The 25,220-nt window shown below is 45.2% G+C and overlaps 1 protein-coding gene across 7 annotated transcripts in view; it reads right to left on the bottom strand.

Moving 5' to 3' along the window:
• The window catches only part of RGS6 (regulator of G protein signaling 6), a 223,789-nt gene that overhangs the window by 33,477 nt on the left and 165,092 nt on the right, over positions 1–25,220 (bottom strand). For 4 of the 7 annotated variants that reach the window (XM_083398815.1, XM_083398812.1, XM_083398813.1 and 1 more), the window contains exons 13-16: positions 23,396–23,506; positions 22,199–22,324; positions 14,165–14,351; positions 4,122–4,211 (exon numbers count right to left, since the gene is read on the bottom strand). In XM_083398815.1, the coding sequence (XP_083254941.1) occupies positions 4,122–4,211; positions 14,165–14,351; positions 22,199–22,324; positions 23,396–23,506 (514 nt within the window). Of the gene's footprint in view, positions 1–622; positions 4,212–14,164; positions 14,352–22,198; positions 22,325–23,395; positions 23,507–25,220 lie in introns of all 7 variants that reach the window. The other 3 variants (XR_014501878.1, XR_014501879.1, XR_014501880.1) reach the window with 2 other exon arrangements.

The raw sequence follows: 25,220 nt of genomic DNA, 5'->3' as shown, positions 1-25,220 counted from the left end.
GACAGCGCTGGCCCTTGGCCTCTTTGAGTGAGATGGGTGCACAACCCTAGAGTCTGTCAAGACTGGCCCGTACGGGCAGGGGTACCTTTAACAAACATTCAGGGACACGGGTGACGCTGTGGGTAAAACCCCAGTGCCTAGGACTTGCCGATCGTATGGTCGGTGGTTCGAATCCCTGCGGCGGGGTGAGCTCCCGTCATTCGGTCCCAGCTCCTGCCCACCTAGCAGTTCGAAAGGACTCTTAAGTGCAAGTAGATAAATAGGTACCGCTTTATAGCGGGAAGGTAAATTGCGTTTCCGTGTGCTGCGCTGGTGCAGGCTCGCCAGAGCAGCTCCATCACACTGGCCACGTGACCCGGAAGTGTCTCCGGACAGCGCTAGCCCCCGGCCTCTTAAGTGAGATGGGCGTACAACCCTAGAGTCGGACACGACTGGCCCGTACGGGCAGGGGTATCTTTACCTTTACCTTTAACAAACATTCAAAGGGACGTGGGTGGCGCTGTGGGTTAAACCACTGAGCCTAGGACTTGCCGATCAGAAGGTCGGAGGTTCGAATCCCCGCAACAGGGTGAGCTCCCGTTGCTCAGTCCCTGTTCCTGCCAACCTAGCAGTTTGAAAGCACGTCAAAGTGCAAGTAGATAAATAGGTACCACTCCGGTGAGAAGGTAAACAGCGTTTCCGTGCGCTGCTCTGGTTCGCCAGAAGCGGCTTGGTCATGCTAGCCACATGACCCGGAAGCTGTCTGCTCCCTCGGCCAATAAAGCGAGATGAGCGCCGCAACCCCAGAGTCCGCGACTGGATCTAATGGTCAGGGGTCCCTTTACCTTTACCTTTAACAAACATTCATGTTTAGATAGAGGGATGAAAAATGATATGATCAATGGTTGTTATCATGGGACAATGAAATAGTGTTATATTACCATGAAATTTGAAATAAGAGGTAATGACTATAGTTCTTTGCCTGCTGATGCACACTTTTTCTGGATTAAAACAAAATGTACACTTTACTCTCACTCTTAAAAATATACATTAGTCAGTGGTGTCCAAACATTTTTCAAAGAGGGTCAGATTTGATTAAATGAAGGGCCGTGGGGGACGACCAAAGGGCCAACCAGCTTTTTTTAGGATTGACGTTTTTGAGCTTTTTTAGAGTTGGAGCTGGAGTTGTTGTTGACCGGTGGTCCGGATTAGACCCCCGAAATGGACTCTGAACATGCCTGCATTAGATGTTTCCCTCATCAACTCTTAGAGAGCAGGGCAGGCATTGCCCTAACAACTGTGAGGTAGCTCAGTTAATGCTGCCTCCCAGTGTTGCAACCAGCCATCTTCCTAGTCAGTCAGGACTCAGAGACAGGGTTGTGCCCCTGCGCATTCCAGCTGAAGAACACTTTGCATCAACACATCCTTATAGCTTTCCTTCGGGATGCTTTGCTTTACAGAGCTCACTTTGTTTCCAAAGCTGTTTTGGACTCGTTTTTTTAAGTGACTAAACACTTCTTGCTGTCCTTTTGCAGCAGCGAAGCTTATATACCCTTTCTAGTTTTGAAACTGAAACAGAACTCCAGCAAAGCTTACATCCTCCTGAAACAACCTTTTACAATCCCATTAATTATTTCATTTTCTTTAAAAAACAAAGCAAGCAAACCAACCAACCAACCAACCAACCAACCGTACTTCAGTTACTTGATCCCCTGAAAGCACTTGGGTACAAAACCCTACATCTGAAAAAAGAAAAAGAAAACCACTACAGGTGATTGATCACCCAGCACCCACAGTTCAGTTATTTAAGAAGGCTACCCCTTCTGGGACCAGACTACTAGAGGAATCTGTGGCACCAACTCAAGATCCGGACCAGGGCTATGTGTATACCTTAAATAAAATCTGATGCTTTGCATCATCTGGCAAGATTCCAACAGAAGCAGCAGAACGATGCTCATAGGTAGTCACTTTGCACCCTGAAGCATACACTAAAAGGAAGGTGAACTTTAAAGAAGGCCTCTCAAAACACTAACCCATCAAACCCACAATCCATGTGTGGCAGCAACCCACCAGTCTGAAGACAAACAAGAAAACTACACAGAGCAACTAGGACCTTACCATAGTACCTGCATTCCCCCATTTCAACTTATGCCACTAAAACCTGCCTGAAGTCAATGCCTGGTAAAAGAGAACCTCTTATTTGGTCTGTTGCCTCTATACAGCATTCGCAATGGCAGACAGCACGGAAAATATGGTTCTGGAAAATACCTGGTGCACTCTTGGAGCTAAGTGAGGGCTGCTTCAGAGTACAACAGTTTTCGCCCAATTGTTCCAACACATTCGATCCCATCTAGTTGTCTCCACAGTGCATGAGAGGTCGTCGCCACACTAACAGAAAGTGTGAAGGCTTTGCTCAGTAACTCCAGCTGTGCCTCTGAGCTCCTGAACACAGAAGGGACTGCTGGATTGTGGGAAATCCATTCTAATCATCGAGGGCACATTGGAGCTGCAGTGGAGGCTAACTTTAATTTGGCAGCATATGGAAGCCCCAGCAGTATGGAGACAGCAAAGAGCAAAGCAATAGGAAACGGCAGTAAACCCAAGCTGCAGAAGCTGGGAAAACTCTGCACAAAGTGTCTTGAAGGTCAAGGGTGAATGAGAGAAGTGGGGAATTCTCTCATATGTCTATCCAACATGGTTCTGGGTGGAGGAGCTTCTGAAAGACGTTTAAACACAGCCACAAATGGAGATAAAACTACCTCTGCTCCCCACCCTTGTTCCTTTGCCAGGATAATCAGGTGATTATCAGCGCAACAAGAAACCTTTTGTTATTTTGACCTGGATGGAAAACATATTGCTGATAATGGGCATGCAGATAACCAAAAAGGCAGAAAGGAATGGAAAGGTGTGTCGCTTTTGAGGAGTTCCCAGTCTTACTGTAATTAGTTTAAAACTGAATGGAAAAAAGTGGGAGGGGAGAAACCACATACAGGAAAGTGCAGGTAAAACAGGAGGGGAGGGGAGCCGATAAGAAATCATGAGGAAGTCTCCATGCAAGGCATCCCTTACGAGAAAAGCTACGAGGCTTGACATAAGACACTAAATGGAAGAGGGTTTTGTGCTACTTTCCGCAATCATTAGTTACTGCCATGGTTATGAAAAATAAAGAGATTCATAGGTAACGTTACACAAGATCACATATTTGTCCTGAAGGAGTTTAGAACGGGATTTTAATGCTTTATGTTTAGTTTGAGAGATCCTTGTGGAGGAGCTGTAACTCCACGGTGGATCCCATGCTAGGTCCCAGGGTCAAGCTCTCACATCTCCAGTTAAAGGTCCTCAGGGTCAAACTACACATTACACCTCCTCCCTAGCATGCAGCTGTGTCTCCAGGTGTCCTCCCCTTACTTAATTGCAGGTGTGCCCCCTCCGCTGGATTGATATTAGAACTGCAAAGGGTGGGGAGGGGAGGCAATGAGAACTTAGTGCCTTTAGAACTTAGTGCCTTTAGAACTTTTGAACTAATCCCCATAGCTGTGTTGCTCCTAGGGAGGGATGAGCTGAACAGTGCCAGCAACATCAGGGTCCTCCAGGGCTGCAAATAAGAAAAGAGTAGCTGCGCATTGTGCATCAAGTGTATTTTGTCATTTGACCCTGAGGTAGAAGAGTTGAGAAAAGAGGATCGGGCAGACAGCCAATGTGCTCCATTGATGTATGAGCCTAGGAAACTGCCTTATACCGAGTCTGACCATTGGTCCATAGAGCTCAGCATTGTCCACAGAGACTGACAATACACCTCTCTAGGATTTCAGAAAGGGGGTCTTTCCCAGTCCCACCAGGGATTGAACCCTGACCCTTTGGCAGTCAAGCCATTTGCCCCTTCCCAATGACCAGGCTCAGAACTAGGCAGCTTCTAGTTCACATGATCCTCACAGAGGATGCTCAGAGTAGGTCTTCCTCACATTGACTGCTGTTTATAGGGATGCCAAACATGGAGCTTCAAGGAGAAAGGAAGAGAGAAGTGCTTTCAGTCAGCAAGAAGCCCCCCCAAATAACTTAATTTCCATGTTCACACAGCAGCAAGCAGCAGGCAGGAGTCAAGAAGTGCTCAGAGACGCAAGCATGTCCTTCCCGACAGATACCTTCTTCTTTGCCAGCAACAAGTCTTGGTAAGCGTTAGAACGGAGGAAACGTGCATAGCTGTCGCTCTTCATCAGCTTGTAAATGTGCTCCTGTGGGAAGGGAAGAAACAACGGGCTGAGATTTGTTACCTAGTCAACATTTCCTGGGCACCTAGAAAAGAGAAACACCAAAGAGGCTTCCTGGATACGAAGCAGGCATTTATGAATACTATACAATATTTATTATTTGCGCATTTATCTAAAACATTTCCATCTCATCTTTCAGTCAGCAGACCCTCAAAGCATCCTATCAGAAGCCAGATAGAACTCATTTCAGGAACAGACTTGATCACCCAAAATATAGATGATTAACACAGCTACTGATACACAGATGTTCTCTACTGGTGAAGATGGGGCCATTGAGAACACTTTGAATCTTCTAGACTTGTATCTGCCATTGGAGCATGTTTACAGTACAAACATTATTGCTGTAGTCCAGCTAGAGCAGCCTTCCCCAACCTGATGCCCTCCAAATGTCATTGGACTCCAAGTCCCACCAGTCCCAAACAGCATGGCAAAAGATCTGCAGTTCAACAATACCTGGATGGTGCTTGGTTGGGGAAGGCTGAGGTAGAGTGAATGATCCTGGTACAGAAGCACCTCTGCACACATAACATGCAAGGTTCCCCTCGAATTGTATCCAGGGGCATTTGCATAAGCTAATGCATATGTATGCATATTCATGGCTCTGGCTGTGAATATGGTTCTAACCCTAACCCCAACCCCCCTCTTCAAACATATACACAGTTCTCCTTTCCTATTCCATCCACCCCTATTCCATCAAGCTATTGCACCTATTTACAAGTTCCTGTCACCAGTCAATACCACCTGCACTTGATATCTGCCACAGAGCGAGCCAGGCAGCAAATCACACAGGTCAAAGTTGGTGTTAACACTTTATTAGCAAAAATACAATCTTCACCGACGTGGCTGAGTGTCAGGCCTACTGAGCACACCAGCTCCTTGTAGGTCTTACTCCATGAAACCAGTTGCCAAGACTAAAGGTTCCTACCTCCCCAAGCCATCTACTGTATGTCTCCTCCTCTCCAGGGCCTTTTCCAAGCAATCGGATACTACTTCTGCGTGCAGCCTGCCTTTGCTCCGCACTTTTCATGCCGCTTGTGGTTCTGGGAGTCAGGGAGGGAGGGAGCTTGTCGCAGCAAGAGAGGGAGATGCCTGTGACTCTTCACCAGGCTGACTCATCTCTGCCTCTTGCCCTTTCCCACCCCACTTGCTTGCTTCAGCTTCTACCTGATTCTGGAGCACTGGTGGAGGAAAGGGGGGCGGGGGGAGCGTACCGCCCCCGGCACCATCGGGGAGGGGGGGTACCATCGCGGCCACCCCCCCGGACACGTGCCATGCACCCCACCACCACCCGGGCAGCACGCCCCTGCAGGTGGCACACCACACCCCCAGGACTCACACCATGCCCCTGCGACGCGCGCCACACCCCTGCGGATGGCGTGCCACACCCCTGGGACTTGCACCAGCCATGCCCCCGCCTTCTCTCCGCCCCCCCCCCGTGCCGGAGCGCACAGCTTTGCCACTGTTCTGGACTTCTCTCTGCCACAGATTCTCCCAGTGCCTTTGTTTTCCCAGAGTGCCTCTTTGTTGTCACATAAGTCTTCTACATCCGCATTGCACTGCTCAAAAAGCAGCAGAACAAAACAAACCACAAAACTCCAAGCCAACTGATGAAGAGTTATTTTTGCAGATAACCAAATATGACTCGTCTCTAAGAGCTGCCTATCTTGGGACTGGTAAACCACTGCAACTCTATTATTTTCACTGGCAGGCAGCAGGGCTTTTTTCCCCAGCCGGAACTCAGTTCTGGCACCTCTCAGGTGGGCACCATTGCCACCTTAAGAGAACAAGGGAGGCGAGTTCCGGTACCTCTTTTTCTAGAAAAATAGCACCAGCAGGCAGTAATGGTTTAAAATTATTCCCAAGCTTGGAATGTTAATGAAGAAAATGCTGAAGGAAGAAATTAGCCAAAGTCTCTTCTCTGACTGCAAAGTTTTGCAAGCTCCCCTTTCCAGATGAAGGGCTGGCCCAAGAATGGCAGCACTCCTTTTCATCCTTTGTGCAACTTCTGCTGGGCTGGGGAAGCTGCACTCGCCTTTGCAACCTGCAGAGAGTGCCCTCCAGCTGTCGCCAGTGGCGTAGCGTGGGTTGTCAGCACCCGGGGCAAGGCAAGTAATTTGCGCCCCCCCCCGCTGCACTGTCCCTCCCCCAGATAGTCCCTTGCTCTCCCTCCGCACTGCACCGCACGCCTGGCACCTTCCCCTCCACAGTGGGCGGCGACCCGGCGGCTCGGATCGGATTCGCACAGCCAGCACTGCAGTGAGAGAGAGTGAGTGAGCCAGGCAGGGGCAGAGAGCTGCGAGTGCGAGCGCGCCCCCCCCAGATGTTGCGCCCGGTGCGCCCGGCCCCCCCTGCACCCCCCACGCTACGCCACTGGCTGTCGCTGCTTCAGCGTCGCTCTCGCTGTCATACCTGAGAGAGCAGCCGTCTGCAAGGGCTCTGGCTTGAATTATAGCTTCAGCAATAGTTAAGCCGTCCTTATGCAGGCAGTGGATAGAAACTCTTAGGGTAACAGATTATATTGATTAAAGTCTGCACCCCTATGGAGATGCCAATAATATCTGCTGATGCTACAGGACTGCTAAAATGTGTGCGCAGCCCATAAAGAAAATATGCAATTAGTTCTTGGCATTGAACAACAGATTGCAAGGGCAGGGGAGTTGGCAAAGCGTTGATTGTGTGAAATATGCGAAGCCAGTTTAAGTCTTCTCTCCCATTGTCCCCCTGGACCTGTCCCAGGGCACCTACTGTTACTCAGAGTTAATTACATCATCATTTTGAAAGACCCAAGTAATGACTTGAACACTAGCACCTGGATAGAGCAGTTTCCAATAGTAGCAGGGGTTTCCAGCATGATGCCCACGGACACCATAGCACCCATTAAAGATCACAATAAATATCTTCTCAAAAATCTACTGTGCATGAGAGACTGTTTGCCCTTCCTGATCAGTTTCTGTCATCAATGAGCTAAACTGCCCCTGAACATGGAGGTTCAGGGTTATAGATTTTGATAGAGCTATTTTTATAGGAACACCGATGTGTGAATCCACATTACATCAAATGTACGAAGCTAATGTGGATATATAAAAAATGAAAGATTTAGAAAAAGCGGCCCGAGGGCAGGGGATAAATTCAGAATTCATATTTTCTAACTTCAGTTTTGATATGCGGATTTCTAGTACACATCCAAACCCCCCCGTCTGAGAGGATTTGAAATAACGCGGATGCAATTTCTCCCTGTGTAACTTGTGTTAGATATTTATGATTTTATTTGCCCTGAATACTTGAAGGAAACTTTTACCCTTTTCAGCCCGTTGCTTCTGCCTCACACAGCTCTTAGGGTGAATTTGTTCTTTTCCCTGTCTCAGCTCCATGTGCTTTGAACACCAGTCTGGGTGAAACAAAGGAGAATTCTTTTCCTTCGGCTCCTTCTTTTTGTACAAAATGCATATCTCTGAGTCCTGAAGGGAAGCCAGGAGGCCCCTAATGCTGCAAAGGGGCCTGACCTTCCCAGACCTTACTGTAATTCTATCACCATTGAAGGTTACATCTGTTTCTACTGAAAATGTAACTCAGTCCAGCTGGTCTCTCCCCTGCCCCTTTTTCTGGCATGGAGAAGAATGGGATGGGGGAACTTCATGTATCAGGCTGCTTAAAGACACCAGAGTAGGCCTAGTAACAAAACCATGACAGCCTGTGCTATCCCATTCATATCTTCTGTCAGGCAGACTAATAATAATAATAATAATAATAATAATAATAATAATAGTTTTATTATTTTATTTGTACTCTGCCCATCTAACTTTGTTGCCCCAGCCACCTTGGGCAGCTTTCAACAAAATATAAAAACACAGTAAGACAACAAACATTAAAAACTTCCCTATACAGTGGTACCTCGCAAGACGAATGCCTCGCAAGACGAAAAACTCGCAAGACGAAAGAGTTTTTTGAGTTGCTTCGCAAGACGAATTTCCCTATGGGCTTGCTTCACAAGATGAAAACGTCTTGCGCCTTTTTCTTAAAACCGTCAATGCATTCCTATGGGAAACCATCAATGCATTTCCTATGGGAAACCGTGCTTCGCAAGACGAAAAATTCACAAGACGGAAAAACTCGCAGAACGAATTAATTTCGTCTTGCGAGGCACCCCTGTACAGGGCTGCCTTCAGATGTCTTCTAGAAGTCGTACTATTCATTTACTCATCCATTCATTTAAATATTTCTATTTAAATTGAGCACCATTTGAGCAACATTTAAAATATATAATAAACTCAATCCATAAATAGCCATAAAATATTATTTGAAACACCAGTAGATATATGATTGGTTAAAAAGAGAAATCCATATTGCAAAGGCTTGCCTAAATAGTGCCATTTTCAGAAGGCAGGGATAGCTCCCTGCTGAACCTCCACTGGCAGGGAGTTCCACAGGGCAGAGACTGCCATGCTAAAGATTTGGCCCTAGTGAAGGACAGCTGAACCTCAGGGGCACGGGGAACCACCAGAAGTGCCCCACCAGAAGAGCAGACTAGACTTTGAAGGCCCATCTTTGAAGAACTAAAGCTTTTGGAAGACCTAGGCACCCGCCTCTGGAGAAGCAAGAAGCAGCAATGGCAGTGACTTCCAGTGAGATCTCGTGAGAGCTCCACAAATCTCATGAGATCACACTGGAAGCCATCATTGCGCAATCCCAGCAAGTGAGGCTTGGGCAGGGCGGCAGCACTTTCCTGTTTCACATCAGGCGGGAAAATGGGATGGGGCTGTTGGTTGGTGTTGCAATATGATTGACTTTGTGAGTATAAAGAGTAAAGAACACGAAGATATAATGGTTGATAACCTATGCCCCATCATCGACATGCTAATAAATCAGTCAGAAAAGTCTAGGAGGAAATCTCCAAGCACCAAGGCTGACAACTGAGGAGGGAGGGAAGTAAAACCTTGCTATAAAGATATGGCTCCCGCATTTCCCTCCTGTTACGTACAAGCCATATCTCTGGGAAGAGATGAAGGACATTTTTCTAGAACCAAATGGAAAGGAACACAAAACCACAGCAACCCTGATCTCCAGATGGGTATGTGGGAGGTGGGATAAGATGGAGGCTGCTTCGATAAGGCACCTGCTTCAAAACAATCCACGGCAGGAAGATCTCAAGGCTCCCTCTCCTCCTACACAACCGTTGAACAACAACAACCCTGGCTAGGACACAGGGTGGGCAACCAGCCAGTCAGGGCCTTGAATGTACTAGACAAACATCCTGGGAACAGCTGAACTGTTTAAAATTGTGTCACTTTTATCTCTGTCTTCTGCGCTGAGTATTCAACAGAGCTAATCAGAATATAAGAAAGCATCCCTATTTTCCTTTTGTTGTGCAAACCAAAGAACTCCCCCCCCCCACTCTTTTTTCATGCGCTTGAAGAAAGAACAAGGGGGAAAGAGGTTTCCCTTGCCTTTCATAACATCTCTGAAAAAGCAAGAGACATGCCACTGTCCTGGGACCCCTTACCTGGTTTGCCAATAGGCTTGTGGCCACTACTGTAATTGCCAAAAAGGCTAAACCATGTGATTCTGGGGCATCATGGGCAATTATAATGGCAGCCACTGACACTAATATCACCACCATCGGCAGAAGGTCCCATTCACAGGCCCCTCGTTCCTCCTGGAAATAAACAGGAGGACAAAGCATCCTTAACCACTTGGCAACAGCGAGGGGGATGATCCACCAGCATGAGAGACATGACAAAGGAAGCCATATTTAGAGCACTGTAATCCTGGAGTTGCCCCTGCACATATTAGGGCTCTGTAGATCTCTTGCTTTTTCTGCCTGCCCAAGACTGCAAAAATGGAGGCTGTCAGAGAGGATGTCACAATAAATGGTTCATGACTGGTGCTCAATTTGTTGTGTCACAAGTGGCTTGGTCTCATGTAAGTACTTCAGGCCAAGCAGGCAGCTGCCTAAATGTACTCTTATTCTTCTAACTCCACCTGCAGCCGCATTTTTAAACATTCAATGGTAGTAGTTCTACTATAGGAGTAGATGGCTTTGCTATTGGATTAAATACATTTGCTGCTTGACTTGTAGCTACATAGTCATAGAAGAAAAAAGTACCACGAGTTCATTTTCTGTTTCTAGATAGTTTATGAGTGTCAGCGCCTAGGCTTGGACAATATTGTCCCTTCAGCGGCAATGCAGCCTGCGGCTGCAATACAAGATACCAAAGAACATAAAATTGGAACTATGTGGCATTTTTTCCTGGGTCAATTTCTGATGCAGCCAAAGTGTGCATCTTTCCAGGTGACACTGAACCTTTCGTCAGACAGAAGGGAGGGGAAACCGTTTTAAGCTACTGTAAAGAGCAATGCTATTGACAAAACCATTCCTGTAGAGATGCAAAGACCAGAAATGGTCAGAGTCAGCGCCTGCTTTGAGAGCTGGCTTTATTCTTCCTACTGTATACAGTGGTACCTCGGGTTACATACGCTTCAGGTTACAGACTCTGCTAACCCAGAAATAGTGCTTCAGGTTAAGAACTTTGCTTCAGGATGAGAACAGAAATTGTGCTCCGGCGGCGCAGCAGCAGCAGCAGCAGCAGCAGCAGGAGTTTCAGGTTCGACCTCCAGAACGAATTAAGTACTTAACCCGAGGTACCACTGTACACTGAATTCTCATCCAGGTACACACTGAGTCTAAGAACGCAGGATCAAAGTCACGAGTTGTTAGCAGGAGATTTAGTTCAGCAGTTATATATTGTGGCATCGTATGTACATATCATCAACAGTGTAAGTTATTCAAGTATACCATTCAATCTCCCCCTACATTGAGAAGGAAAATGTGTAATTGTAAAGTGGGATGGTGAGAGCTGATCAGTCAATGAATCCTTTGTGTCAGTATAGCGGCAACCCCATTTTCCTTGGGAGTAAAAAACAAAGGTTCCACAAAGATTCACCTATGAAATGTTGGCGGGAATGAAGCAGGCTAGTTCACACCAGCTTTACCCAATCTGGTGCCCCCCCCCCCGATGTTTTGGACTCCCAAATCCCATCAGCCCCAGCCAGAATAGCCCACAGTCAGGCTCCAAAACGCTTGAAGGGCTCTAGGTTTCAAAATGTTCACCTACACAAAAGCCTAACAGAAGGGTACAGATTCTTTACAGGGTCCCCAGCTGTATAATGTCTGTCCTGTTTCTATTTTAAATTGTGACTCAGTAATCTTATCAGTAGCCAAGAAACCACAACATCCTTATCCTCCCCATGTATTCCTCTGTGAAGAGCATGTTGCCCACAAGCTGAAATATTTGCAGGGGAAATATGGTGATTTTTCTTGCAGTTTGGGGTTTTTTTGGCACTCGAGTGGGAGTAGAGGACAGGATGTGGCTTTATTCAAACAGCCTACAATAGCAAACATTCTACATTACAACAATAACTTGTCAGCACTGTAGGCCACATTCCAGCAAGTGTCAGCACTATGATATATTTGGTCACGTCTATGGGGAATTAGAAGTGAAAAACATATGCAGTGGAGTATAATGGATACGGATCTGTATCCCTTGAAAGGCAGGGCAAAACCACATTGCGGGTGTAGGCTTTGGCTGTGGGGTGATTCTCAGAACAGAACTACCATCTGGGCTTGCCGTATGCCTGTGTTATCAGGGTGGGGGGACTTGTAACGATGGGCAAATGCTGTTTTAAAGCCCACTATGGAGATACATCGTATGCTGCAAAGCCACAGTGCATTGCCTCTGAAACACAGTGCAGATCAACATGTTGAACGATGCGTTTACCATTATGCACTTACTCATTTAGGGGAAATCCTTTTTCATTTCCTGTACAGAAAAACAATCTGGGCTGCTATGTCTTTTTTCCAGGCACCATTGCCTTCTAAAGCAACAGCTCTTCTCTCTTCCCCTTAGATATATGCCTGGTTGCTTCCCACTTCTATTTCTCAGCTGATCCAGCCACACCAGTTACATTTTGGCATGCTGCTAATCAAATAGGCATTATCTGCATTTATTTATTTTTCAGTGATGGGCATCACCTCTGAAACTCATCCCACTGGACTTGCTGCCTTCTGCACATGCTTGGCAAAAATGGTAACTCTTTATATGGTAGGTGTGCGTGAATATGAGAAGCAAGATTAACAGCGATCAGAATTTAGCTCCTATAAATAATCTCCGTAGGACAATATAGTTCAAGTAACTGAGACTTCCTTAAAGTCAGCTACGGACTAAAGCCTTATGTGGATGCATGCAGAGCCCACCTGCGGTGAAGGAGGGGCGTGGCACTCACTAACCCCATCTCCTTCCAGGGCATACCTCTGAGCCCGTTCACTCATTTGGGCTCTTCCACACATGTAGAATGAATGCACTTATGAGAGGTGGCAGCAGATTCCCACTCCTGCTGCTACATGGGCCCACGCGCAAGCATACCCCCAAAAGATTCGGAATTCCTCGCTGCATGGAGCCCTGCCATCACTTCTGTGCAGAGTGTGGTGATGGGCTTTTCATGGTGCAAATGGCAGTAGGTAGCGCCAGCTGCTGCCTACCACGCACATATTTATTCTACACATGGAGAAGAGCCATAGCAAGCAAATGGGGCCCTTCTCTCCATGTGCTAGACACTCTGCAACAGGGGCCCACTCTGGTAGATCCCAGGATGCACAGGCTCTGTCCAGCCATTGATAGCCACCAAATCTGGGGTGCATGGAGCAATTATTGTGCGTCGCCTCCTATGCAAGCATGATGTTCAATGAGCTGATATGAAGCAGGCAAGAACCATTTGATCTTCCCTTGGATGCAGATTCTACACATTCTAGGGCTTAACATAACTTCTTCAATTTACGGGAGGGCTCAGTTTAAAAAGATAAGTACTGCATAGCGAAACCTTTTCCTCCCCCAGCCAACCCAAGGATGTTCCCATTGTTTGCTCTCTTTCCCATCTTGCATAGTTTTTTTAATAGAAGAGCCTCATATCCTCCCTACCACATCACTGATTTCTTTTACCTAATTATGCCTGGCTTACTGCACAGGAATGCGATGTCTGTGAACTCCTATGGGAACTCGCTGCTTAATTTGAGCCAGGGTGTGCCAGGTCTCACCCCTGAAATTTGCTTTCAGTGCCAAGGCTCAGCCTCCAGAAAACGTGATATGTCATTATAATGTGTTTGCACTGGTTATCTCATGCTAAAGGAGAACTATCTCTCAGTTCCTGCTTCAAACCCTTTCAAGCACTAATGAGACATAGAGAAGTGTGGTGCCAGGTTTGTGTGTGTGTGGGGGGGGTGTATCATAGAATCCCAGAGCTGGAAAGGGACCCTGAGAATCATCTAGACCAATCCCCTATGCCGCTGTCCCATATAGGGATTGAATCTGCAACCTTGGTATTATCAGCAACACACTCTAACCTTCTGGTAGAAGGAGCAAATTCAACAAAAGTCCCATGGATTTTGTGAATGAGCTAGATTTGGGAGCATATCCAATTACCGTATTTTTCGCACCAGATCACAAGACGCACCTAGTTTTTGGAGGAGGAAAACAAGAAAAAAAATATTCTGAATCTCAGAAGCCAGAACAGCAAGAGGGATCGCTATGCAGTGAAAGCAATCCCTCTTGCTGTTCTGGCTTCTGGGATAGCTGTGTAGCCTGCATTCGCTCCATAAGACGCACACACATTTTCCCTTACCTTTTAGGAGGGAAAAAGTGAGTATTATAGAGCAAAAAATATGGTAGTTCCTTTTTGAGAATACATTTCTAGTGTGAATTGGCTTATCCAGCTCTTGTATTTATGCCCGTAGTCCTCATTGTATATATTAACTGGCTAAACACAAGTACATTTTATTGACACAATTCTTGCCCAACCTGAAATTAAAAAGTTACATCCCCTCCTCTGTTCTAGTGCACTAGTAGGAATGACACCCAAGTCCGAACCTGTGCATCTTCATATGTGTACCTCCCTGGGTCTTTGACATTTTGGCTTGTTATCTCATAGCTGTGAGAGTCCAGGTTGATGGCACTCTGGGCCCCAGGAGCCAGGAACTCTTGCCAGATATCTTCCACTCTGGTAGCTACATCTTGCAATGGTTGTTTTTTCAGGTCTTGGACAGCCAACCAAAACCTGTATCAAGGGAAAAGACAGGGAAAATTCGTCTCAGAGATGTGCTTCAACCTGAGCTACCAAGGCACAGGCTAATCCCAGTCCTAGCTCCACTGAAGGTTACATTAAGGAGAATTCATTTCTAGTATAGAAGCTGACATGTTATGCAGCCAATATTCAAATTATGTTAAACGCAACTCAGTTACACTAATCCAGCGGCTTGTGAAACAAACTTTGCAAGAACCAAAATGTGCTAGGTCTAACCACTAGGGAATTGGTCGCAATTGTGGTGCATTTGAGTCTATTGTGGTTTGAGTCAACATGGAAATGCTGTTAATGTAGGAGATAAATTGAGATGGAATGTACATTGAATCCAATGTGGAGTTTACATTCATGTAAAGAACTGAAAGGAAACTCAGTGAATTTCTTTTATAAAAAACTTCATCTGTGAAATTACCTTTATTCAAGATAGATTCTGCAATGTGCTCTATGTGGGGCTTTCCTTGTGCTTCATCCAGAGGCTGCAGTTAGTGCAGAATGCTGCAGCACGGCTGCTGACAGGAGTGAGGCCTTGCCAGCATACAACACCTGTGCTCAGAGATCTGCACTGCATGCCAATCTGAGACTGGCCCAAGTTCAAGGTGTTACTTTGATATGTACAGCCCTTAACACCTTGGGACCAGTTTACCTATAAGATGGCCTAACCCAACAGGTGCCCAGTCAACCACTTCGATCGGCAGAATTGGCACTACTACAGGTGCCACCTAATACCCATTCTGCATTTAATAATAATAACAATAATTTTATCATTTATAACCTGCTGATCTGGCTGCGTGTCCCCAGCCACTCTGGGCAGCTTACAGCACATATAAAAACATAGTAAAATGCCAAACATTTAAAACTTCCTGATATAGGTCTGCCTTCAGATGTCTTCTAAAAATTATCCTTGACATCTGAAAAGAGGGTGTTCCACAGGGAGAGCACCACTGCCGAGAAGGCCCTCTGCCTGGTTCCCTGTAACTTTGCTTCTCGCAGTAAGGGAGCTGCCAGAAGGCCCTCGGAGCTGGACCTCAGTGTCCAGGCTGAACAATGGGGGTGGAGACGCTCCTTCCATTATACTGAACTTGATCATTTAGTGTGGCAGCACCCCAGACTTCGGAACTCCCTGCCTATTGAGATCAAGCAGGTGCCTTCACTGTACTCTTTTTGGCACCTGCTAAAAACATGCTTGTTTAGAAAAGTCTACACAGATGCCTAGAATGCCAAGGTAATTTTAATCTGTTTTAGTATTTTATCTTTTGTATGTTTTAAAGTAGGGTTATGTTTTTTTTCTTGATTTTACTGTTTTATCTTTTGTAAACCGCTTTTTTTTTTTACAATCAAGCAGGGTATAAAATCTAAAAAACAAACAAATGAATAATTTGAAACATACACAATTTGCTGTTTTACACTGCGTGCCTGAGTTGCTTACTCCTTATAATGTGCTCATATGCTTGTCCAACAGGATCAATATAAATCATCTGGAGCTGATAACACACCAGAGGAAACTCAAATGAGGCATTTACATTTTATCAATCCTTAACATGACATATCAATGCAACTGGATGTGTTCACACTGGTGTGGGGTGGATGTTGCCTACACATGCGTAACAAAAATATCCCCCCCTAGGTGCCCCTTAAAAGTAACTGTAGAAATAAACCTCTTTTTCCTACTGCCAAGAAAGTGCTTTGTCAGGAATCTGCACAAAGTGTTAATGACACCCAGTGGGCATTCACAATAACTGCAACTTCCATCCCATTTGGGCAACCCTAGACAAGAGCTGTCAGGGCAAGCAATTGTATAAGGAGAAACTCTTCAGGGTTTCAAAGGGCAATCCCAGAACCTGCTACCTGATCTTTCTGAGGACGCCCAGGACTGGAGTTGGTAGCCCCTGCATGCAAATCACATGCTCTGTCACCGTTTTGCTTTTTTTTCTTGTAGGTGGTACAAGAGGGGCTGGCTCAGTTGTCTACTATGGTTTCTCACCACTGGCAGCTGAAATTGCCATCATGTAAAAACATTACGTGTCAGGTGATACAGAAATGCAGTCTGCGGTATTCGATCTGTGACAGCTCATTCAATGTGCAAGTCGCCAAATGATGATTAAATATGTGTGACCCCCAAAATAAATAAATCTCCAAAGGCGTCTATGCTGCATGTACTTTGGAGGTAAACCCTTTATGAGCAGCTTGAGAAATGCATGGCGTTAAAAGGTCACGAGGCCATTGCTTTGCTGAAGCTCTAGAAGGTGTGTGCCTTGCTTTGTGCTGGATGGGTGACCACCGGGGAACTGCATGTATTTTCTGTGATGGAAGGAAAGTGGGATATAAATGCAAACAAGTACATCCATTGTGCCTCCCTCCTTCTCCACCACTTAAGAGAGTAAAGATTGCCCTCTTCTCTTTAATCACAAACCTCAGCCATGTTGCTAATGCTGGAAAAAAAGACATTTTCCATTCATGTGGCTTGAGCTATGTGAAGTTTTCTCTTTTCGTACCTCCCCCTGCCCCCCAAAAGGCAGCTGTATTCTGCGATTTCCTGTTCCTAACAATCTCTCCACCCTGCAAGAAGTATTAAAGCCATCTGTGTGACAGGATCTGGTGGGCTGTTCCACAGTTGCCTTTCAAAACCGCCTGCAGTTTGATTGACCGTCCATTCCGGTCCTCCTCCCCCATAGCCATGGCAACCAAGGAGAAAGAGGAAGGAGGATAAGCCATCCGAGATATGGAACACTTTAATGATCAGCTGTGGTGCAGCCCGTCCTTGGGAGCCACAGTTTACACAGACCCATTTTGAGCGCTTGTAATCCTGGAAGAAAACACCTAACCCAGCCTAAATTACACGATATCCTCCGTATACTGAAATGCAGGACTAGTGTGCAATGCGATCAGCAAACCAGCATAAGAAAGGAGGGTCCTAAAATGGACTTCCTCTGAGGTTCTGTTTGCAGAGTAAATGGGATAAGGAGCGGACATGGTGACGGTCCAAGGCAATGTCAGGCATGGAAAGCCCCTCAGCAAATAGGACAAAGCTATTCTGCTGCTACAATGGCTGCCCCACACTTTAAAGACAGCCTGAGGAGAAAAGATTCTGCCTAGCCAGAGGAAAGGGATCCCTCGCTACATTCTCTTTACAGACAGCACACAGTTGTGGCAGTGGGCAGGCAGAATAGAACGTAAACCTACGACAACAAACAAAGAGGACGCAGACCTGGAATAAACAGCCATAAGAAAGAAACACATTTAGAAATGGCAAATGCCATTGTGAGTATATGGGGGAGAAAGAAGGAAAGGTGGGTTTTGAGTTTTAATATTACCCACAACCACAAATTAAGTTACTGCTAGTCAAATTCCATACTGGCTGTTACCAGCAAGGATCTGCACAGAAGAAATTGAGGCTGTGCTTTGCCTTTGCCTCTTAGGAAGAATCTACCCATCCAGGGTATATTTACTGTTTATTTTAACGTATATCCAATGAGGGACTGCACTTTGGTAGATTGCAGCCCTTCTAGCCAAAGAGTCTAATTTTGTAGTCTTCACAAAGATATTCAAATCATGGGAAGTCAGAGGAGCTACTTGTGAGAAGAGTATTCAAAACCCACCAGGATGTGGCAGAAATATGTTCCACATAATGTCCCCTTCTTCTATAATCACTGTCTAGTGTCTGCTAAAGATAACCATGTAATGCTATTTATACCGTCCGGAAGGGAGAATATTCTCCATTTCTTCATAGTACAGTGGTACCTCGGGTTAAGTACTTAATTCATTCCGGAGGTCCGTACTTAACCTGAAACTGTTCTTAACCTGAAGCACCACTTTAGCTAATGGGGCCTCCTGCTGCTGCTGCGCCACCGGAGCCCGATTTCTGTTCTTATCCTGAAGCAAAGTTCTTAACCTGAAGCACTATTTCTAGGTTAGCAGAGTGTGTAACCTGAAGCGTATGTAACCCGAGGTACCACTGTACGGTAATAGTTGTTCTTGCAAGCATGCTCATCAAAAGAAACATTTATATATACCAAATCTATTTGAATGAAAAGTGATAAGGGCAATCCACAAGCTGTATTTTTTTCAGTGAAGTGATAGCTGTCATTAGTGATTCCCACATATATATGCTCACGTTTTGAGCCACCTTGAGCATGGGTTGAACCATGGAAAGGCAGCATACAAATAAAATGTATGTATTAAGTGGGGCTTAATTCTGAGAAGATATGCCTAGGATTCTGCTGTTTGTGTTCATTGCCCTTCTCAGATCTCGTTCAAGCTACTAGGCACTCAAATTACTATGTTTTTAAGGCTCATATTAATTGAGCCTTATAAAAAATTAAAACCACAGTCTTGCAAAAGAACTCATTTCCCCCTCCCAAATACTGGGAAATATAATGAATCACACTTGCTCTGATCAGGACCTGCAGTGTGTTAAAGGATACTGGTGTGAAATGTATTTATTTGTGACACCTGTACTTCAATTCTCTGAGCTCAGTGCAGCTTGGATTTGCTTCTCAGATGGGCAAACAGTGCCAAAGCCTCAGGCACTTGCAGGCATCATGAAGCATGTATGATTCATCCAGAATAGATTGGCCAGCTCCTGAGACTAGGAGCATTTTCTTATGTTGGGTGTAGAAAACAAAAACATTGAGATCTCAAGGTATTAGGTGGGCTATAATCAGGTTGTTATTCAAACCCTGTTCACATAGTGTGGCTCAGGACAGTACATCTATGATATCCCCTAAAGGAGGAAAATAGAACATGCTTCACATTTACATCTCAATTCTGAGGTGCTTGGCAAGATTTCCATGTCTAATTTTCAGTTCTACGGGATGTCCAGTATAACTTGTGAACACTGGTGAGTAGCAACAGTTCTACAATCAGTCAGGCTTTGGGTTCTTCTCTAGGCCTATGGAATATAGTAGTCCTTTTCGTATCCACACGATGTCAGAGATCTTCCACCTGAATTTAGCAGAAACTAGTACCTGTAGAGCATCTGCACCCTCTAGTGGCTAAGAGACTACAGACGCTGATGTCAACAAACGGCAAAGTTATTTCAGCTCCTTGGAATTTCTGCCTCATGTTCTTTGTACTACAGTTTAAAAGGTCACACAGAGACAGTAATCATTACCTTTTGTACCATCTCTTAGGACAAGATGCCTTAGGAGTCTGATTAGTACCCATTTTTCACTGTCAAGAAAATGTGTTTTGTTGTTGTTGTTCACTTCTTTATAGACATATATATGCTTGCAGTAGTGTCTTTTCCTGTTATCATGTAGGAAGTAATCTCATATAAGGTCACCACCCTGGTACCTTCCAGATTTGGTACCTCCCACTTGCTAGGGCTGATGGGAGTTGTAGTTCAAAACATCTAGAGGACACCAGGTTAGTAAAGGCATACTTTTCAGCATATACATAGTGTATATTGTTTAATCACTTTTGCTGATGTATTGTCTTGGCAATTGGATCTTTTCCAGTTTTATGCTGAACCTTCATGTTGAGCAAATGAACAACTGACGGATTGACACTGAGCTGTCACTGCAGCCTGTGTTGGTTACGATGATAACATGGTGACAGGGATTGCTCACGTTTAGCTTTTGCCTTGCATCATAACTAAACATTTCTACTCCCAGCTGAGGTGTCTATGCACATGGTGGAGGCTGACAGGCATTTTAGTCCAAGGCTGTCAAAGGCAGTAGGTACAGAGACAATGAGTCGAGGTCAAACACTGGCTGCAGCTGAGGGTTAGTGAGGCGAGAGCAGAACCAGGAGCCCCAGGCTGGACTGCACACCAAACCAAACCTTGTCTTTGTATATAGCACAGCTGCAAAAAGGGGCAAAGCAGCTGGGAGCTCCTCTCTGGGAACCTGGTCTCAGTAAGCCTGTGTGCCCTGTGCTTTTCTTATCCCTACCTGGAGATGCCAGGAATTGAACCCAAGACCTTATGCAAGCAAGGCAGGTGCTCCACCACTGAGCTGTGGTCCTTCCTCCTTGCCCTAAGCACACTGAGAGGAGGGAGAGGAAGGGGCAGCTAATTCTGCATCCTGTGTATCAGGTAAGGATATTATTGATGTGTTCACAGGGGTGGCATTTGTTGTGTTCACAACACTGTGCTGTTCTGAGAAAATGGCTACCCACTGGGATAAACAAGGAAATAAAAAAGTATCTGAAATTAAGGGAATTTAGTAAACCTAACAAAGCCCCCCCACCCACCCAATTGCTTGTCTTCCATTATTTTTGTGTGTGTGAATCCTCTTTTTTTTAATAACTACCCTTAAGGTCTTTAGGTACTTCACAAATGTCCCTTTTCTCAGCATTCATACATGCTTGCTTTCAAGGTTCAGGAATTACCTTACTCTTAGGTTGATATAAAGTGAGAAAAGAGAGTTCTAATTGTGACGATGGAGATTTCTCCAGCTGGTTCGAATACACAAGAATCTCTGACAGGAAAAATCTGGAGACAGCTGGTGAAACTCCCCCTCAGGGCTGGCTTTAGGCATTTTGTCGCCATAGGCAAAATACTGAAATAGCTTCTCCCTCCCACAGGATCCTGGAACTCCCAGAACTAGCAGCCTCTCCTTCCGCAGCCCATCTGGTCCTAGGGGCTGTTGCATTTTGATGAGGTCTTCCTTCATCAGCCACAACTGCCCCCTCCCCTGTGATTGGACTATCCCTTCACTATTCCGGTATCATCACCACCATCTGCATTTATATTCTGCAATTTATTCCAAGGAGCTCACATCAGCACACCTCTTCCCCATCTCTCCGCACAACAACTCTGTGAGGTAGGTTAGGCTAAGTGATAGTGACTGTCTGGTCCAAAGGTGCAAGTGCTGGTTGAACTTGTGTTTCCCTGGTCCTAGTAGTTCAAGGCTCCAACCAGTACACAACATGCTGTGTCTCATCCATCTAAACTGAACATTCAGTTCTAGGCTCAGTGAAATAAGTATTGCATTCTTCAAGTGCCACAGAGATCCTTTGGCTATCCCTATATCAGTTATTCCTTCCTTCCTTCCCGCCCTGGATATATGTGTGGGCATTCGCCAAGATGTCTGTTGCAGAACTACGAGCATCTAATGTAGTGGTTCTGAAACTAGTCTTGAGCTGTAGCTGCAGGAGCGGTCACAGAACAGTGTTCTCAAGGTGCTGCCACATCCTTTATCAATAAATAAAACAAAGCTATGCTTCAGTAGCCTTATGCGACGTCCCAGAAAACATTGCTTTAGTAATAAGGCCTATTCTGTTCTCTTTGTGAATTAGCTCACTCAGTAACACTGATTCAAAATCTGACCCCGTTTGACACGAGCATATAAATGTATTATCAGAACCTACTAACAAAGCTGTCTGTTAAACACTAGATGGGGTCTCAGATCTCTGTCCAGAGATTGTTCCTGCCCCCTTTGAAAACGACGAGGAATGTGAGTTTGCATGTAATGCTAAGCAAATGAATGACTGACGGATTGACACTGAGCTGTCACTGCAGCTTGTGTTTGTTATGATGATAATATGGTGACAGGGATCGCTCACGTTTAGCTTTTGCCTTGCATCATAACTAATTTTAGTCCAACATATATGGAAAATTAACCTTCTTCTAGAGGGAATTGTAGATTTCTATCAAAATCCAACCAGCATGCCTTTTAACAAAGATTTTGGCAAATTCCTTCGTGGTACCTTAAGGGTACCTTTTAGATACAGACTAGCACTGCTGTCATGCTAATTTACAGCATTCCATACAGGAGTCCAATTCCCACATTCCTTGCTCTTGACATCAGTGAACTTTTCTGCTGAGCAAGTACTGCAACCTTTGGAGCACTAAATCTTTAGCGTATCTGAAGGGTCTTTACCTGAGGTTTTCAGAACTGAATTCCGATTCCAGAAACCGAAGAAACTGGTCACGCCCAACGGGATCTTTCAACACCTCATCTATAGAGAAGCCCCATCTTTTGACCCGGTGCTGAGAAGGCTCCTTGCTATTCAAAGGATAGAAAGATAAGGATCAGCCAGGGTTTCTTTTTCGAGTCTCCCAACGTATATTTCTCTGTGACAGCTTAATTCAAAATGCTCATTAGTGAGCCTGTAGTGATAATTTAAATTAAAGGGGGACACACACATCCTTTTGACTTCAAAGAGTAGAGAAATCTGTATGTATGAAAACAGATGATTTGTTACCTTGTCAAAATGTCAGAAAAAGATAAGCTAGGTAGTTCTCTGCTTGTGGATACAAAGCTGATATCAGAGAGAAACACTTGCTTATAATTTGAAGAAATCCACTCTGTAGCCCAAGAGAGGAAAATGTCAACCTGCAATATTTGGGGTGAGTTATGATTTTCTGGGGAGGGAGGGGGCATAATTTCCTATTCAGTATCTGTTTTATGTATTGAAAGGAGAATCTGAGAATGATAAGTATGCAGCCGTATTCTTTTCCTCAGAAGGGTCTCTTACTCTAATAAATTTCTTATCTCAGAAAATAAGAAATTAATGATAAGTTGAGGGAGCCCACAAAATCCCTCTTCTGGGGTTGTATGCAGCCTGAGACAGAAAAGTTAACTACCCTTATTTTAAATTCAAATAATGACATCCAATGTAACAGATGGGATATAATAAGGGACAAAGGAATCTATAAAGAGGAGGAGAAGCAAATTTAGGTACCAATTCTTAAATAATGTTAGATAACTGGGCAGGGACCCTCCTTTGTAAATAAACCATCCTGTTCATAGATAGTGCTATATAAATAATAATAATTGTTACAATGACTATTAGGATTCTGGGAGTCAGTTCTGGGAGGAGAGGAGCCAGCCAGCAGCTGTTCTCTGCAAGGTCTTGCCATCTCACCTCTCCCTCTGTTATAGGCAGGTGTCAATCCTTCAGATAAAGATAATGCAAACTGTGCAGCCCAAAGAGCTCTGCAATGTTTTATCTTTGAAAGTTTCACTTTCAAAAGTATGAATGTAGGTTGTAAACAGCTTTGAGATCCCCCCCCCACAAAATATAAAGCTGTATAGAAATAATAGTAAGAAGTGTGAAAAATATTAATTTCTTACCTTGTTTCTAAGTCCCAAAATACAGCGTCATCATTTATCCAGGGATTGGAAGGTTCAGCAGGAGTTATAAATGGGTCATAGTCAATGTACTGATCTGAATAAGTAATTAAACTGTAACAAGAGAAAAGAAAAGAAAATATACAGAGATGAGAGCTGTGTGTATAACTTCATTAAATATTACATATACAGTGGTGCCTCGCAAGACGAAAAGAATCCGTTCCGCGGGTCTCTTCGTCTAGCGGTTTTTTCGTCTTGCGAAGCAAGCCCATTAGCGGATTAGTGCTATTAGCAGCTATTAAAGGCTTAAGGGATTAGCGGATTAGCTGCTAAAAGGCTATTAGCAGCTTAGTGCCTTAGAAAAAGGGGGTGGGGAGCGAAAAAAAATCGCAAGAATCGCAAGACATTTTCGTCTTGCGAAGCAAGCCCATAGAGAAATTTGTCCTGCGAAGCGCATTGAAAAACGGAAAACCCTTTCGTCTAGCGGGTTTTCCGTCTTGCGAGGCATTCGTCTTGCAGGGCACCACTGTATTGCCATATTTAAAAAGTACATTAATCTGAAAAGTATTCATTATTTGCCCATGCACTGCACAAATGTCAGTAAAAAGGCTGGTTCCTATAGGATACATAGTCTATGCCAAAGTGTTTGTCTTCCAATAGATATTACAAAACAAATAATGCTACCTTGCATTATCTAAGTTCACAGGAATGTAACTTTTGTTTCCATTCCTTAAAAAAAAGAAGTGGTTAGGCCATGGGTAGGCAAACTAATGCCCGGGGGCCAGATCTGGCCCAATCGCCTTCTAAATCTGGCTTGCGGATGGTCCGGGAATCAACGTGTTTTTACACGAGTAGAATGTGTGCTTTTATTTAAAATGCATCTCTGGGTTATTTGTGGGGCATAGGAATTAGTTCATTCCCCCCCCCCCAAAAATATAGTCCAGCCCCCCCAAGGTCTGAGGGACAGTGGACTGGCCCCCTGCTGAAAACGTTTGCTGACCCTGGGTTAGGCAGATGATTGTTTTTGATCAAAAACAAAGTAGCTAACTAGATATAGTGTACTGGACAAAAGCAAGCCCCCATTAACTTCTATTGGACAGAGCTAAGCATTGATTTCAACAGAAAATTAACTGGTGCTTTGTCCAATAGATGTCAATGGGGGATGTTAAACACTAAAGTTTTGTAGACTTGTGCGCATTGGTTTCTAGTGTCCCACTTAATATAATAATTGCATCAACAAGATATATCATTTTAGTTTCCCCCCACAAATGCTCCATTCACTGTGCATACTTTGAGTAGTTGTATTGCTTTCATTTCGTCTCCGTAAGGCAAGTCAACATTTTTTGCCAGATTATTGCTCAGGTGAATATTGATGGGCACATAGCTGGGATTTGCAGCCAGCAGCAGAGCAAGCCTATTGGGTGCCTGGGGCGGCGTGTGTACCCTGCACCCGGGGGCGGGGCCAGCTGTCCGTGGGGCGGGGCCAACTGGGGCAGGACGCTCCACGGGGCCTCTGAGGAGTCTGCCTGCCTCCTTCCACTCAACCGCCCTACAGCTGAGGGGGAGGCAATGGCCGGACTGTTTGGGGCAGCGCGGAGCCTGCGGGTGCCCAAGCCACCACATCACTCCCAGGAGAGACGCATGGCTTGGGCGCGCTGCAGGCCCCATGTGGTGACACCCCATGCAGTGGTGACACCCCATGCAGCCCACCCCACTGCCTCCCTTCCCCCACCCGTTTGCAGCACCCACAGGTGAAAGCCAACATTTACTAAAATGTGTATGTTCACTGTTAAGACTGTGCATGGACTGTAGCTAAGAATAAGAATCA

Source organism: Podarcis tiliguerta, assembly GCF_965153285.1.
Source record: "Podarcis tiliguerta genome assembly, chromosome: 1".
Classification (NCBI taxonomy): Eukaryota; Metazoa; Chordata; class Lepidosauria; order Squamata; family Lacertidae; genus Podarcis; species Podarcis tiliguerta.
The sequence above is the reverse complement of the archived record's forward strand: the minus strand, read 5'-3'. Positions and strand labels throughout refer to the sequence as shown.